Source organism: Dromiciops gliroides, chromosome 4 (genome assembly GCF_019393635.1).
Source record: "Dromiciops gliroides isolate mDroGli1 chromosome 4, mDroGli1.pri, whole genome shotgun sequence".
Lineage (NCBI taxonomy): Eukaryota > Metazoa > Chordata > Mammalia > Microbiotheria > Microbiotheriidae > Dromiciops > Dromiciops gliroides.
Window position 1 is genome coordinate 326529564 of NC_057864.1, and position 15064 is coordinate 326544627.

Here is a 15064-nt window from a genome sequence, read left to right on the forward strand (position 1 = left end):
ACAGAATGGGGTTGTGGTCCTGGCTAAGCTACTACGTGTTATATGTCCTTAGGTAAGTCAACTCTAAAATAATCTTTTTTTTTTTTTTTTTTTTGGCAGGCCATGAGGGTTAAGTGACTTGCCAGGGCCACACAGCTAGTAAGTGTTAAGTGTCTGAGGTCGGATTTGAACTCAGGTCCTCCTGAATCCAGGGATGGTGCTTTATTCACTGTGCCACCTAGTTGCCCCCTAAAAGAATCTTTTAACTAAATTATCTCCAAGAAATCTTTTAGTCTTTAAGATTTTAGAGGGTATTTTCTGTTCCCACAACTTTGCGACTTTAGTTATTAATTACTGAAATTTTTATTACCATGATAGTACAGAGTATGGTACACAGAAAAAGTCTTAAACTAGAAAGAGATGGTAGGAATATAATGGAATTTTAGAGTTGGAAGGGAACTCAGAAGTCATTTAATCCAACTCATCAACCAAATTCTTATCAAAGGCAATCCATTCCATTTTGTAAAACTGTTAGCAAGGTTTTCCTCATATTGAATTAAAATGGGTATCCCTGTGACATCTCCCCATTGGTCTAGTTCTACTTGTCTGAGGCTAAGTCAGAGGAAGTCCATTCCTTCTTTCACATTATTATTCTTTAATTTTTAAAGATTGTTATTATATCAGGATTCTGGGCTCTGAAAGCAGAAGTAACCTCAGAAATCATTTAATCCAACTCCTTTATTTTGAAGATAAGGAAACTGAAGCCCTGAGAGATTACGTGACTTGTTCAAGGTCACAGCAGTAATAAACACAGAGCCAGAATTCACACATGGCTTCTAAATCTCCAAATCGAATGTTTTTTCTGCTATGCCATGTTACTTCTTTGTGTCCTCTCTTCTCTACAATACACACCTTCAATTTCTCAACTGCTCTCCCTATGGCATGGTTTCATGACCCTATGCCATCCTGCCTACTCCACTCCAGAGGTATTTCATGTTGTTAATGTTACTTCTAAAATACAGCGCCCAGAACTAGAATAATATTCTGGATGTAGCTTGAACAAGTCAGTTGTACTATTATCTCCTCACTCTGGAAATTGCAGCTCTGTTCATGCAGCCTAGACTGTATTAGCTCTTTGGTTGCCAAATCACAGTGATTTATTCTGAGCTTGCAGTTCACTAAAATCCTAGGCTTTTTTCCCCACATGCACTTCTTTCTCTTCCATCTAGTACTTATAATTTTTTAAACCCACGTACAAGACTTTAACAGTTGGTTTTATCCCATTATTCCAATCTGTTGAAGTTCCAATTCATTTAATCAGTATTATAGTTATCCTTTCCAGCTTTGTGCCATCTAAAAATTACACAAGTATGTCCTCTCTATATTCTCCAAGTTATTGATTAAAATATTGAATGGAAATAGGCCAAGTGCAGGTACCCAGGATAATGCAAGACAGCTCCCTCCAGGCTAACATTGATTCAGCACTCTTTAGGGTCAGGAAAGTCTTCAATCTTTTCTAAACATGTTAAGAACTGAGAACTTTCCAATACTACAGTCACTGTAAGACAAAAGGTTAAAAAAATGACAATGCTTAGCCTGATCACTGGTGAGGGCATCTTTAGAACTCATTTCATTATAATAATGTCAACTAATGTTTCTGGAAATAAAATGAATTTCAGAAAATATTCCAACTCTAACCTTGTAGTGTGATCCTAGATACAAAGGCAATTTGAATGTTCTATGAGGTAAACATTTTGATGGTTTTATTCATCACTCAGTATGGAGCCCACCAAAAGAATGAGTTACAGTGCTCCATACCCGACTCAATTTTGCTCATGTCGGAACCTATATAACAATACGTACTAGCTCTGAGTATATGCAGGTACAATTTCATACCTTTGTCTCAGTCCTCATTTTAAAAGTAAAATTATTTGTAAAGATCTAATCTACATGATATCTCTGAACTCCAGATTAAAATTTTCTCCAAATGCAAAATTCTGCTGCTTGTCAACTGTTGATTGGAGTCTAACTCTATCTCAACACTAAAATCTTCTCTGTGTCCAACAGGGCTGAAGTTCTAATCCTAGACCAACATTCTATTTTACAATGGACACAATTAAGATATTCAACAGAAGATATGAAACAAGTTTAATCCTTCATAGTTAATATAGTGTATTGGTCTGAAAATTAACCTGGAAAGAGGTAAAAAACCAGTCTTTAACAGGTAAATGCTACCTATGGTCATACACAACACAAAGATAAAATTAACATGACTATACATTTACTAGTGCTATTCCAGTGCTCTATTATGGTGTAAGAATACCCTAGGTTCTCAAAAGCAAAGCTAAAAGAGAGGAAGCTCTGGCGAACTCTATCACACTGTAAAATTATCTGAAAGGCTCATCCCTGGTATGTTATAAAAATTCATTACATAGTTCATCAACAAAAATCTTATGTTGCCTGAAATATGCCAGAAATGAAGAATGGATTGTAAACTAGTATTCAAGAAACTAAGATTAATGTGGTATTAAGCTACTAGTAGCAGTGCTCTCTACCTTACTATATTGGTGAATTTTGGAGACTGCTATGAGATTTCTGGAAATATTTCCTCAGAACCAGCTTATATTATACTATAAGACAAGGTCACCAAAAATGTGAATGTAATGGGATCAAATACATGTTGAAGAATGTCTCTAGCTCACTGGCCTAGTCAAATGGGATTACATTTTTAAAAGTTGGTAAACTGGGGCAGCTAGGTGGCACAGTGGATAAAGTACCGGCCCTGGATTCAGGAGTTCCTGAGTTTAAATCCGACCTCAGACACTTGACACGTACTAGCTGTGTGACCTTGGGCAAGTCACTTAAGCCCCACTGTCCTGCCAAAAACAAAAAAAAAACCCCAAAACCCAAAAAAACCCACAAAAAATCGCCCCAAAAGTTTGGTAAACTGAGGTTACGATTACTGTAGGGGGTGTGGTGACTGAAAATAGCACTTCAAAGACAAACACACCTTAGAATACTGTCAGGAAGCAATCATTTTATAGGAAATGATCAAAGTATCATTTTGGCAATTATCTAGTGCTTGTGTATTAGGAAACAAACCACAATAGTAACCATATCTAATTGGGGATAAGCTAGTTTAACTAAAGAAAAAAACACAAAAGAATCCTTCCAAAGGCAAGAAGACAGACCTGCCAAGGTAAAATATAGCCACTGCCAGATTACTGTCCACTTCACATTAGCTACATATAAATACACTTGGAGCTGGCCCCTGCAGCCTGACTCAGAAGCCTATGAAAACCACTTACGGGATGTGGCTCTTATTCCTGTGTCTTAGGTAGCAGCAGGATTCACTCATTGGTTCATATAGTCATTCAAGTCATCCAGCTAATGTTGATTAAGTTAATGTGCCAGCTCGGGGAGGAAAAGGAAGGATGGAGAGAATGCAAATATAAATTAGTTCATAGTCCCTCTCTTTATATGTCAATCAAGTAAGACAGTCTAAGGAATCTAGGGCAGATACACAGAGTCAGGAAAAGGCCAGAGCCTCAACCTGAATACAAATAGGACTATGTTTATTTTAGGGCAGGAAAAAAAAGTAAATCTGAAAGTAGGAAAATCACCAGAGTTAGCAAATGAATATTTAATAAGTACCTACTATGTGCCAGGCACTGTGCTATGCACTGGGGATATGAGGAAAGTCAAAGACAGTCCCTGCTCTCAAGGGAGACAACAACTACATACAAACAAGTTATAAACAGGGTAAATTGAAGATAACTGATCAAGGGAAGAATTAAGAACCAGAATGAAGGACTGGGAAAGGCTTCTGTAGAAGGTGGGATTTTAAGCCAGGAGGCATAGATGAAGGAACAAAGCATTCTATGCAGTAGGGACAGCCAGTGAAAGTGCCTGGCATTGAGAGATGGGGGTGTCTACTGAATCAGCGTATGTTGGCAGGGGAGTGTAGGTATACAAAGACTGGAAAGGTTTTGGGGGGAGAGACATGGCAGGTTATGCAGGGCTTTGAAAAATGAAGTAGATGATCTTATATTTGATCCTGGAAGTGAAAGGGAGCCACTGGAGTTTATTGAGTAGGTGGTAATGTGCTATTTTGAAAGATCACTTTAGGGGGCACCTAGGTGGCACAGTGGATAAAGCACCAGCCCTGGATTCAGGAGGAACTGAGTTCAAATCCAGCCTCAGACATTTGACACTTACTAGCTGTGAGACCCTAGGCAAGTCACTTAACCCCGCAAAAAAAAAAGAGATCCCTTTGACAGCTGAGCATAATGGGGAGAGGGCAAGCTGGACATTATCATTGTTAGCTAAAGTTTAAAAGAAGACCAAAATCCATGGTGTCAACCTAAGCAGAAACAGAGTAGGTTGTTAATAAAGGTACACAGTAGGAGCAGACTTTTTTGACTAGGCTACTGGTCTGGTATCATATTCAAAGATCTAGACATTAGAAGACTCAAGTGCAAGACAAAAGATTGGTGCATAAGGCAAGAATTCTGTCACCAGGGGACTAGGGTACAAGGCAGAAAGCCCAGCCATGAAAGAGCTGAGATCCTAAGTAGTTTCCAAGAGCAAGGTCGGTCAAACCAACATAAAGATTGACTTGCTGCTACACCCAGTGAGTTACTGACGTATGGATCCTTTAATTCTTCCTTTCGATGACCCAGACTGACCGAAGAGTCTCTGACAGGCCTGAACCTACATATGGTAATTAAGTCAGTTTTGCTGTCAGGGATTGAGGGATAAAGGAAATGTGGCCTCTTTGTCCTCTATTCCCACACCATTTGGCAGCTCTGGATCTTCTAAAGGCCTTCTATGCATTTGGTTACTGAACAGAGCAGGACTTATCATATACAAGGCTTAAGGCTCATTTGGGGATCTTAAGTCTGCGGCACAACTCTGGCTATTGTAAACCTCCAAACCAACCACTTAGTGGCCTCCTCTGAGAGTTTAAAAACCAAAAAGATCTTCTGGGTGTGCCCTACCAATACTAATTTTTTTTTTGTGTGTGGGGGGAAATCTTCTGGTCCTATATTACTATGAAGGATGGGAGTTGGCTCATGTAAGCATGGCATTTTTGCTATATATAGGTCCACTAGTATACACAATAGAATTCTATATCCTTGGGAGACTATGAATTGATTTTATATCATTTATACTTCTTCCTCATGTAATCAGCATGAAAAAGATGGAAAGTCATTAATAAGTTCTTTCAGTTTCACTTAGAATCAGAATTTTAGAGCTGAAGGGACTTTAGCTATAATTGAGTCCTATTTCCTAATTTTAGAGATGAGGAAACTGAGGCCCAGAGGGTCCAAGTGACTTGCCTAAAGTCTCTGATCACAAGTAGTAAAGCCAAGGAAGACCCTCTTATCAGGCTGACTCTGAATCTAATAGTCTTCCTAATTTCTATACCCTTCTGTTGGTCAAGAACTGGTTAGTAAACGCTTGCTATGTGCCCATGCTGCCTACCTTAGATAATATCATCAGCATTTCAATTTTATATAAACTTCAATTTAAAAGAAATATCTGAAAGTGGGTGGGAAGGAAAATGAAAGAAAATAATTTACCATTAATCTGGAATAGGGTTGGAGGTGGGCAGTGCACACAAAAGGGAAAGAGAGTGAATATTTTCAAATACTTACCATTACACAGCTCCCCAGACTGAGGTGCTGAAGCTCTGAACAGAAGTTCAAAATGCTGAGCAGCGCTGTTTGCTGCCATCAGGGACCACATCAGAGGCAAATATGGAAAGTGAAACAAAGAGAAGAGGTCAATTAGACATTAAAGACTGTCACCACTTTCCCTGAAATATAGCTCAAAACCTAGGTTCCAGAAACCACAAATGCCATTTAATGAGTCCCCAGGTGCTCCAACCATTGATTGGCTTAGAGTCAAGGTAATCATTACAAGCCTCAATGTAAGTCACTTTGGATATGGTTTTGCATGCCCTGAAGATACCCATATTCCCTATGACCTCTCAGCTCATTTCCCAAAGGAAAACTGTTTGAAAGTCTGGTAAGTTTGAACAACAAGTAAGGCTAAGCCAAAAAAACACAGAGAGCTGGTGACATCCCTGAAGAACAGCAGCAGCTCTGACATTCACTGATCAGTTGCTGCCTGATGGAACTGCCAATAGAGTCACAATGAATCAGGACTGAGCTGGTGACTTTAATGTCAAAGGATTCTCCTTTGCTGACAAGGATACCAACAACCATTGAGCACCTGTCACTAGGAACATGCTGACTGAAACAAATATAATGTGTACTTTACAGTCATGTTTCTGTCACTTAAGCCCCATCCATTTTGTACACTGAAAAGTGTCTGACCAGTAAGGAAACCAAAAGTTACATTAGACTATTGCTTGGGCAGGCATTTAAAATTATCTTTAAATATTAATAACATAACTTTTTACAAAACCATTCAAATCAAGCTGCAGGTTTTAATCCCCTTTCCACAATATTAAAAGCATTTTAAAAGTTTACTTAAAGTATTCTGACATAGTAGAAATTCTTAGCATTTCAAATAGATCAAACAAAAACCACACACTTGCTAAAAAGTTATGAAGATATTTTATAACCTTTGCCTAACCAATTTAAGCCTTTTGGAACTGTGAAAATATCACTTTTTTTTTTAAAGAATATGTCACATAGAAAAGTAAGGTATAAAACACCTAGTCAAAGCCCAGTTGAGATTCTCACTGAAGAAGAATTAATGAGACACTTCAAACAAATTAATTGTATTTTTAAAAAAATACAAGCCCTTGAAGAATACTATCAAGTTATTTATTTATTTTTTTAATTACTTTAACACTGCTGCTAGGAATTTCTTTGCAATTTTATCTACTATTGTTATACCTGAGTTGCAACAGATTTCAGTACCAACACAAACTATTTGTAAGAATGTTAACACCGTAGGGGAAAAATATACATATATACACACACACACATAAAAATGTATATATGTGTGTGTGAGTATGTATATATGCACATATGCACACATGTATATACACACATATGCACATATACACTGTGTGTGTGTGTGTGTATGTATACACCAGTGTTGTATTCAACTGCCCTTCATCATAGTATGGAGGTAATCTTTGATGCTCAACAAGTTCCTTTACATAGAGTTCAAACTCAAAGGTCCTTCTAAGTTGGATAGCTTGTGCACAGGCCAGGTAACAGACTGAAAACATGTTGTCCAAGGGCCAGTACACCTAAATTCAAAGAACATCATTATAAGGTTGTTCATAGCATAATTAACATTTCAACCATAGCAACTCATGAAGATTGACTACTAAGAGAGAAAAGGATTGTGCTCTGTGCTGACAGAAAAGTCCATATTAGCAGTCACAGATTCCTGGCGCACTGAAATATGAACACTTGTTATCTCGCAAATTCTAAGTAATCATTAGCCATTTTTTTTTTTTGCAAAATGTTTTATGCCAGAATTCTTTTTAATGTTTTGTATTACTTCAATTTGAACTTGGAGAGACATAACATTCTGAAACTACCTAAGTTTCATATATTCTGAGGTTGAGGAAAAACTTTATTAAAAGATATCAATTCTAATGTAGGTATTTGTTTTGCTTGATTCCATATACAGATTACAAAAGCTTTTTCTTTTTTTTCCCTCTTCCTCTTCAGGGGTGTGTGTGTGTGTGTGTGTGTGTCTATGGGGGAACAGCTGAAGTTGAGGGAAACTGGGAGATAGGGCAACAGAAAAAAAGAAAGAAAAGAGGGTCACTGAAGCATTTAAAATGCAAGAAGGGAAAGGAAGGAAGGCAAGAAGGAATCACAGACAAGCAGGACAGCTTTGAAAGTTACATGTTAATTTTTTTGGGGGGCAACGAGGGTTTAAGTGACTTGCCCAGGGTCACACAGCTAGTAAGTGTCAAGTGTCTGAGGCCGGATTTGAACTTGGGTCCTCCTGAATCCAAGGCCGGTGCTCTATCCACTGCGCCACCTAGCTGTCCACATGTTAAATTTAAAAATGAAAGCAAACTGTATATAACAGAAACCTGAAGTTTCATATGTAGCTTTATTTTGGGGGGGCTCTTATGTGTATGAAAGTACCCATTTTATTTGGTGTTTACATTCACAATTAAAAATTAATTAAAAAGATGCCATTTTAAATAGGAAAATGTGAATTAAGGAAATGAACATTTCCTAAAAATAAGTTAAATCTGGAAGTAGAGATCAGAATGAACTTTTTAAAAAATAAAAAGAACATAATAGTAAGTTATGCAATACTTACAGATTATACATATACCATTCACAAAGTCCTACTCTGATATTTCACTGTGGCATGGGGAGGATCTTAAATGTCTACTACATGGCAGATCCTGAAAAGTACTGGGGATACAAAGAAAGGTAAAAAACACCATTACAGCTGCTACGACTGCTCAGTCGTGATGACTTCAAGGTTACTGCAGGGCTCTGGGGAACTGGCAGTCTAAGCCTTGAGAGCCTGTGGCCCGGCTTGGGCTGCCACTAACTCCATGGCGAGCAGAGGAGGCATCCCGTCTTTTTTTTTGGTGAGGCAATTGGGGTTAAGTGACTTGCCCAGGGTCACACAACTAGTAAGTGTTAGTGTCTGAGGCAGGATTTGAACCTCAGGTCCTCCTGAATCCAGGGCCATGCTCTATCCACTGCACCATCTAGCTGCCCCTGAGGCATCCCTTCTGATGAAGAGCAGGGCTACTGTTTGGAGAGAGAGATTATGATGGCTGCAAGGAATGATTTGGATCCCTACAATATGTTAGCCTCAAAGGCAGCTCTGGGGACTAAGGAGGAGCCAAACCTGGTACCTCTCATCACTGACAGGCAAACAGTGGGCTGTATCTGTGAAGAGGACAACAGTGCAGTCATCTGGTTCCTGGCTTCACAAGGCGAGACACAGCGTTGCCCTAACTGTGGAACCCTACCAGTTGAGCCACTGAGCCCCTGGATTGGTTTACCTGAGATATGGTGTAATGTTTTCTTCCCTCCAATTAACCATTTCCATGGCTCTCCCATAAAAAGAAACAAACAAACAAAAAAAGCCATTCCTCCTCTCAATGAGCTGAAGGAGAGTCAAATGGACATTAACTGCAACTATAATTTCATGCGAACAGATTAATCGAAGTAAATTATTATATCCATCCTACATTTCCAGTCTTTATATACTATATTACCCCCTACTTGGGAATAAAATTCAATAAAAGGTCAATGAAAAATATTTAAAGTTTATGTATAATTTTTAGCAAGCAAATGCTGTATGACCTGATGACACTGCCTCCTTGCTATTCCTTGCACAAAATCCATCTCCCAACTGTTGTATTTTCACTGAATGTCCCAAATGTCTAGAATACTCCTAGTCCTTACTACCTTTAGGCTTCCCTGGATGCCTTAAAGTGTCAACTAAAACCCTAGCTTCTGCAAGAAGTCTTAACTGGTACCCTTTAATGCTAGTGCCTTTTTTCTGAGATGACCCGCAAGTAAGCCTGTATCTATATTGTTTGTAGAATCCATTTGCATGTTGTCTACCCCATTAGATTGTGAGCTCCTTGGGGCAAGAACTATTTTGACCTTTTTTTGTATCCAGTGCTTAGCTCAATGCCTGGCATGTATTAAACATTTAAATAAATGTTGATAGAATAAAATGAGCAGAACCAAGATAATTTTTTTATGTTTTAACAGCAATATTATTCAAAGAGTAACTGTGAATGATTAGACTATTCTAAGTAATATGATCATTCAAATCAATTACAGAGGACTTGAGAAGGAAAATGCTATATACCTCCAGAGAAAGAACTGATATATGGAAGCATGTATTGTATGGTTCCCCATATAACTATATCAAATGTTGGCCTTCTCTAGTGTGAGGTTGGGAGAGAAGGAGGAAGACAATTTAAAATTCAAAATGTAGCCAAAAAGAATGAAAAAAAAGTTGTTAAATTTATTTGACACCAAGGAAACCAAAAAATCCCATAATCCCATAAAGTAGTGAACATTTGACATTTGCCAAATAGAGAGACAGTTACCAAAGGCAACATTGTATTATTAATACAAACTCATCTTTAAGATCTTATTTTAAAATGTATAATGTATGATTATGAGCAACACTGTCTCATAAAGCAGAGAAGTAGTGAAGGGTAAAACCAATTTAAGAAAACTTGTCATGAGAAAAACTAAGCAAAGCCATCTTAAGGGCATCAGAGGGTGAAAAAATGGAAGGAAGACTACAAACAATTAAAATGTAAAAGATTTGCAAAATAACATTTTAACAAACAATTTTCTCCATTAAAAACAGTGAAAACATCCCACTTGGACCTTAACATCATAGTCATGGATGTGCTTATAGAGGAGGTAGAAACTAAGAGTACTAAAGAGACCAAAGATGGGACAAATCAGTCAGAATGGACAAAGTATATAGAAAGAAGATATACAGGAGATACAACTGCTATACAAGATATCTCTGAAGGATAGAAAGTAACAAGGCATGTAAAAAAACTCAGACCTTATTAATATAAAAGCTGACCAAGGGAAAAAGAAATAACTACCAACCTATACCTCCTCTTCCATTTATATAAAATCTTTGAGAGTCATCTACATATGAATTCACTTTTGTGGGGGTGGGGGTGGGGCAATGGGGGTTAAGTGACTTGCCCAGGGTCACACAGCTAGTAAGTGTCAAGTATCTGAGGCTGGATTTGAACTCAGGTACTTCTGAATCCATGGCCAGTGCTTTATCTGAATCCATGGCCACTGTGCCATCTAGCTGCCCCCCCAAGAATTTTTTTTCACAATAGACCAGAAAAGTACCACCACCACCACCACCACCACCATCATCTTACATTGCTCTTGCCTCTGCTTCAAATTATTTCCCCCAGTTACTATTGCTGTGTTTCCCTCCATCCTATTTGCTCCCCATGATATTTACTCTATTTTCTATCTTCTTTTACCCTTTCCCTCCTCAAAAGTGTTTTGCTTTTTACTGCCCCTCTTCCAATCTGCCCTCCCTTCCTTCCCCTTCCCCTTCCTTTATCCCCTTCTTCTCCCACTTCTCTGCAGGGCAAAATATATTACTATACCCACTTGAGTGTGTATGTTATTCCCTCTTTGAGCCAATTCTGATGAGAGTAAGGCTCATTCACTTCCCCATTCCTCCCCTCCACTCTATAAGCTTTTTCTTGTTTCTTTTATGCAAGATAGTATACCCCATTCTATCTCTCCCTTTCCCTTTCTCCCACTGCAATACTCTCACCCCTTAATTTTATTTTAAAGATGCCATCATGGGGCAGCTAGGTGACACAGTAGACAGAGCACCTTCCCTGGACCCAGGAGGACCCAAGTCCAAATCTGGCCTCTGACATAAGACACTTACCAGCTGCTCAACCTGAGGCATGCCACCCCACTCTAACTGCCCCGCCCCCACAAAAAACAATAAACAAAATAAATGCTTTACAGATATTATCCCTTCATAATCAATTTCCACCTGTGTCCTCTGTCCAAATGTATTTCTTTCATCTGCCCTAATACTGAGAAAGTTCTTAAGAGTTAGAAGTATCATCTTCCCATGTAGGCATGTAAAGAGTTTAACCTTTTAATCTCTCTCATGATATCTTTTTCCTGTTTACCTCTTTATGCTTCTCTAGGGTCTTGTATTTGAAAGTCAAATTTTCTATTCAGTTCAAGTATTTTCATCACAAATGCCTGAAAGTCCTCTTTTTCTCTAAAGTCCCATTTTCCCCCTGAAAGACTATACTTTGTTTTGCTGGGTAGATGATTTTTGGTTGTAAGGATTCTGGTTTTTAATCCAGTGTGCTATCTGTTTCCATTTTATAAGGCAGTTCATTCAATTCACATTCACAGTTATGATTACTGTGTATTTCCCTGAATCCTATTTCCCCCCTTATTTGTACTTTTCTCTTTCCTTAACCCCTGTCCCTTCTCACTAGTGTTTTGATTCATGCCACCACCTCCCTCGGTCTATCCTCCCTTCAATCAGTCCCACCTCCTTTTTTGTCCTTTTCCCTTTCACCTCCTAGTTTTACCCTCCCTTCTATCATCAACCCACCCTTTTCTTTCCCCTTTTACTTCCCAATAGGGTAAGATAAAATCCTATGTGTATGTTATTCCCTCCCTGAGCCAAATTAGATGAGAGTAAGGTTGAAATCATTCTCATCATTCCCTTCTTTCCCTCTATTAAAATTGGTCTTTTGTGCCTCTTCATGTGATGTGATTTACTCCATTTTCTTTCCCTTTCCTTTTCTCCCAGTATAATCCTTTTTTCACCCCTTGAGGTTTTTTTTTAATATCTTCATATCAGAATCAACTTATACCCACACCTTCTCTCTGTGTTTACTCCTCCAATCTGCCTTAATATAGTTCTTGAGAGTTATAATTATCTTCTTCCAGTGTAGGGATGCAAACATTTTAAGCTTATTGAGTAACATGTTTTTGGTTTTTTACCCTTTTTACCTTTTCATGCGTCTCTTTAGTCTCATATTTGTAGATTGAATTTTCTGTTCAGTTTTGGGCTTTTCATTAGGAAAGCTTTAAAGTCCCCAATTTCATTGAATGCCCATCTTTTCCCCATAAAAATTAATTTTGATTAATTTTGCTGGCTAGTACATTCTTGGTTGTAATCCCAGTTCCTTTGCCCTCTAAAATATCATTCCTAGCTCTCCAATCCTTTACTGTTGAAACTGCCAGGTCCTATGTTATTGTGATTTTTGTTCCTTGATATTTATATTATTTCTTTCTGGCTGCTTGCAGTGTTTTCTCCTTTACCTGATAATTCTGGAATTCAGCTATGATATTCTTTGGAGTTTTTCTTTTAGGGTCTCTTTCAGAAGGTGATCAGTGGATTTTTCAATGATAATTTTTTTCTTCTGGTTCTAAGACATTGGAGAAGTTATCCTTGATAATGTTATGAAATATCCTGGGGTACAGTGTTCACTGTTCCAAGCTTCTTTTGCTGGGGGCTAGGGACCGAGTCACTGGCTTTCTGCTCTGAGGCCTCAACAGCTTGCAGCTTGCTCATTGCACTGGAGTGGCCTAGCCTAGTTGGGCCTGTTGGGTAGCAGATACCCCAGCTGGCAGATTGCCTTCTGCATTGGGACTGGAAGCCTCACAACTGGCCTCCTGTGCCACAAACTCACTGAGCTAGGACCTCAGGTCTTCAGCTACTGATCAGCTACTGTGGCTATGAGCCTTCTGCTAGCTTGTCCAGATACCTTCTGCACTGAGCTGTGTTCCCCTTTACCCAGATCAAAAAGACCTTTCCTGAAGATCTTGTGAGAATTGGAATGACACCCCCTGCTGGGAGGGACATTGTGGGCTCTGGACTGAAAAGAAACCACATGACTTTGGTGTCTGGAAGTGATGTCTGCCACCCATGGGTCCTGTCAATCATTGTTACCAGCCAATTAGCTTGGAACTGTGTGTGTGTGTGTGTGTGTGTGTGTGTGTGTGTGTGTGTGTGTATGGCCCTGTTTCCTGTTTCACAGGAGGCTTCTGGGAGAAGCCACATAGGAGCGAGGGTCTTTTTGCTTCCGGGCTTGGGCTTGGCAGCAGAGGTGGCAGGGACAGGCAGAATAGGGATACTTTATCCACGTGTTTCTCTTTACTAACCCCTAATATGCTTTAATAAATACTTAATGCCCCCAAATTGGTGCTATACGTTTTCTAATTTAAGGCGACCACTCATTAGATTTTAGACATCACAGCTAGAATTTTAGGCCCTTACAGATTGGCAACCACAAGGAGAATGCTGAACCCTGTGATCTTCTGATCTTCCAGTTGGGTAAGGATTTTCCCCTATTTCCCACGTGCTGTCTCTTTAAGTTAAGTATATACTTTACCTCTTAAGTGCCTTTTTTCCAATTTTAGCCTCCTATTTCCAAGTGTCTCTCCCTTTTCTCAATGGAGCGGGGCTTTACCACTCTAAGCCTCTTTTCCTGTTTTTTCACCAAGGCCAAGACTGACCTTGTTTTTACACTTGGTCCTTATGTGGGTCTTTGTGTTATAGTGAGGAAATTTTTGAATTATAGGAAGGGGATTGATGATAGTACATATCATATCACACAGAACTCCCCCCTTGAGAAAATAATCACAGCATGAGACTCTTATAAGCTACCAATTCAGCCAGGCATGACAAAAGAAAGGCTTATCAAACTGTGTTTTATGTGGCATAAAAAATATTCTAGTTTACTGGAAAACAAATGGTTAGATCTGTAATGGCCTAAAATTCTAGCTGTGATGTCTAAAATCTAATGAGTGGTCGCCTTAAATTAGAAAACGTACAGCACCAATTTTTGGGCATCAAGTATTTATTAAAGCATATTAGGGGTTAGTAAAGAGAAACACGTGGATAAAGTATCCCTATTCTGCCTGTCCCTGCCACCTCTGCTGCCAAGCCCAAGCCTGGAAGCAAAAAGACCCTCGATCCTATGTGGCTTCTCCCAGAAGCCTCCTGTGAAACAGGAAAAAGGGCCATCCACACACACACACAGCTCCAAGCTAATTGGCTGGTAACAATGATTGACAGGACTCATGGGTGGCAGACATCACTTCCAGACACCAAAGTCATGTGGTTTCTTTTCAGGCCAGAGCCCACAATGTCCCTCCCAGCACGGGGTGTCATTCCAATTCTCACAATCTTCTAGGTTAAATCCAAAGATTGTTTCACTCCATTTTTTTTTTTTTTTGCAGATTTTGTAGCTCAAGAATCTGTTGAGAGGTTTAATATAACATCGTTTTTGAGGGAAATTTGGGAGAGCTCAGGTAGCTTCCCGGTTTCACTCCTCCATCTCAACTGTGCCTCTGGAACCCACACAAGCTATTGATGGTCAGTGCAGAATAAAGTGCTTGATTCCATTCTGTCAAGAGTGAAAAGTGCTTTACAAAGAGTTGTCTATTGCTACTAATGTGACAAGTCCAAAGCATATCAAAATCTACTTTCCATAAACCACCATTCTTTAAAAAAAAATGCTACCATGGATATGCATTTGCTTTTTTTTAACCACCACAGAATAATCACTAGATAAAGCCATTTTAAAACATTGTCATTGTTTTCTCTT

General features: G+C 38.9%; 1 protein-coding gene across 1 annotated transcript in view; it reads right to left on the reverse strand.

Moving 5' to 3' along the window:
- FBXL4 (F-box and leucine rich repeat protein 4) overlaps positions 1-15064 on the reverse strand; it is a 135214-nt gene that overhangs the window by 13472 nt on the left and 106678 nt on the right. The window contains 1 exon segment of the mRNA XM_043999398.1: positions 5640-5711. Within this exon segment, the coding sequence (XP_043855333.1) occupies positions 5640-5711 (72 nt within the window).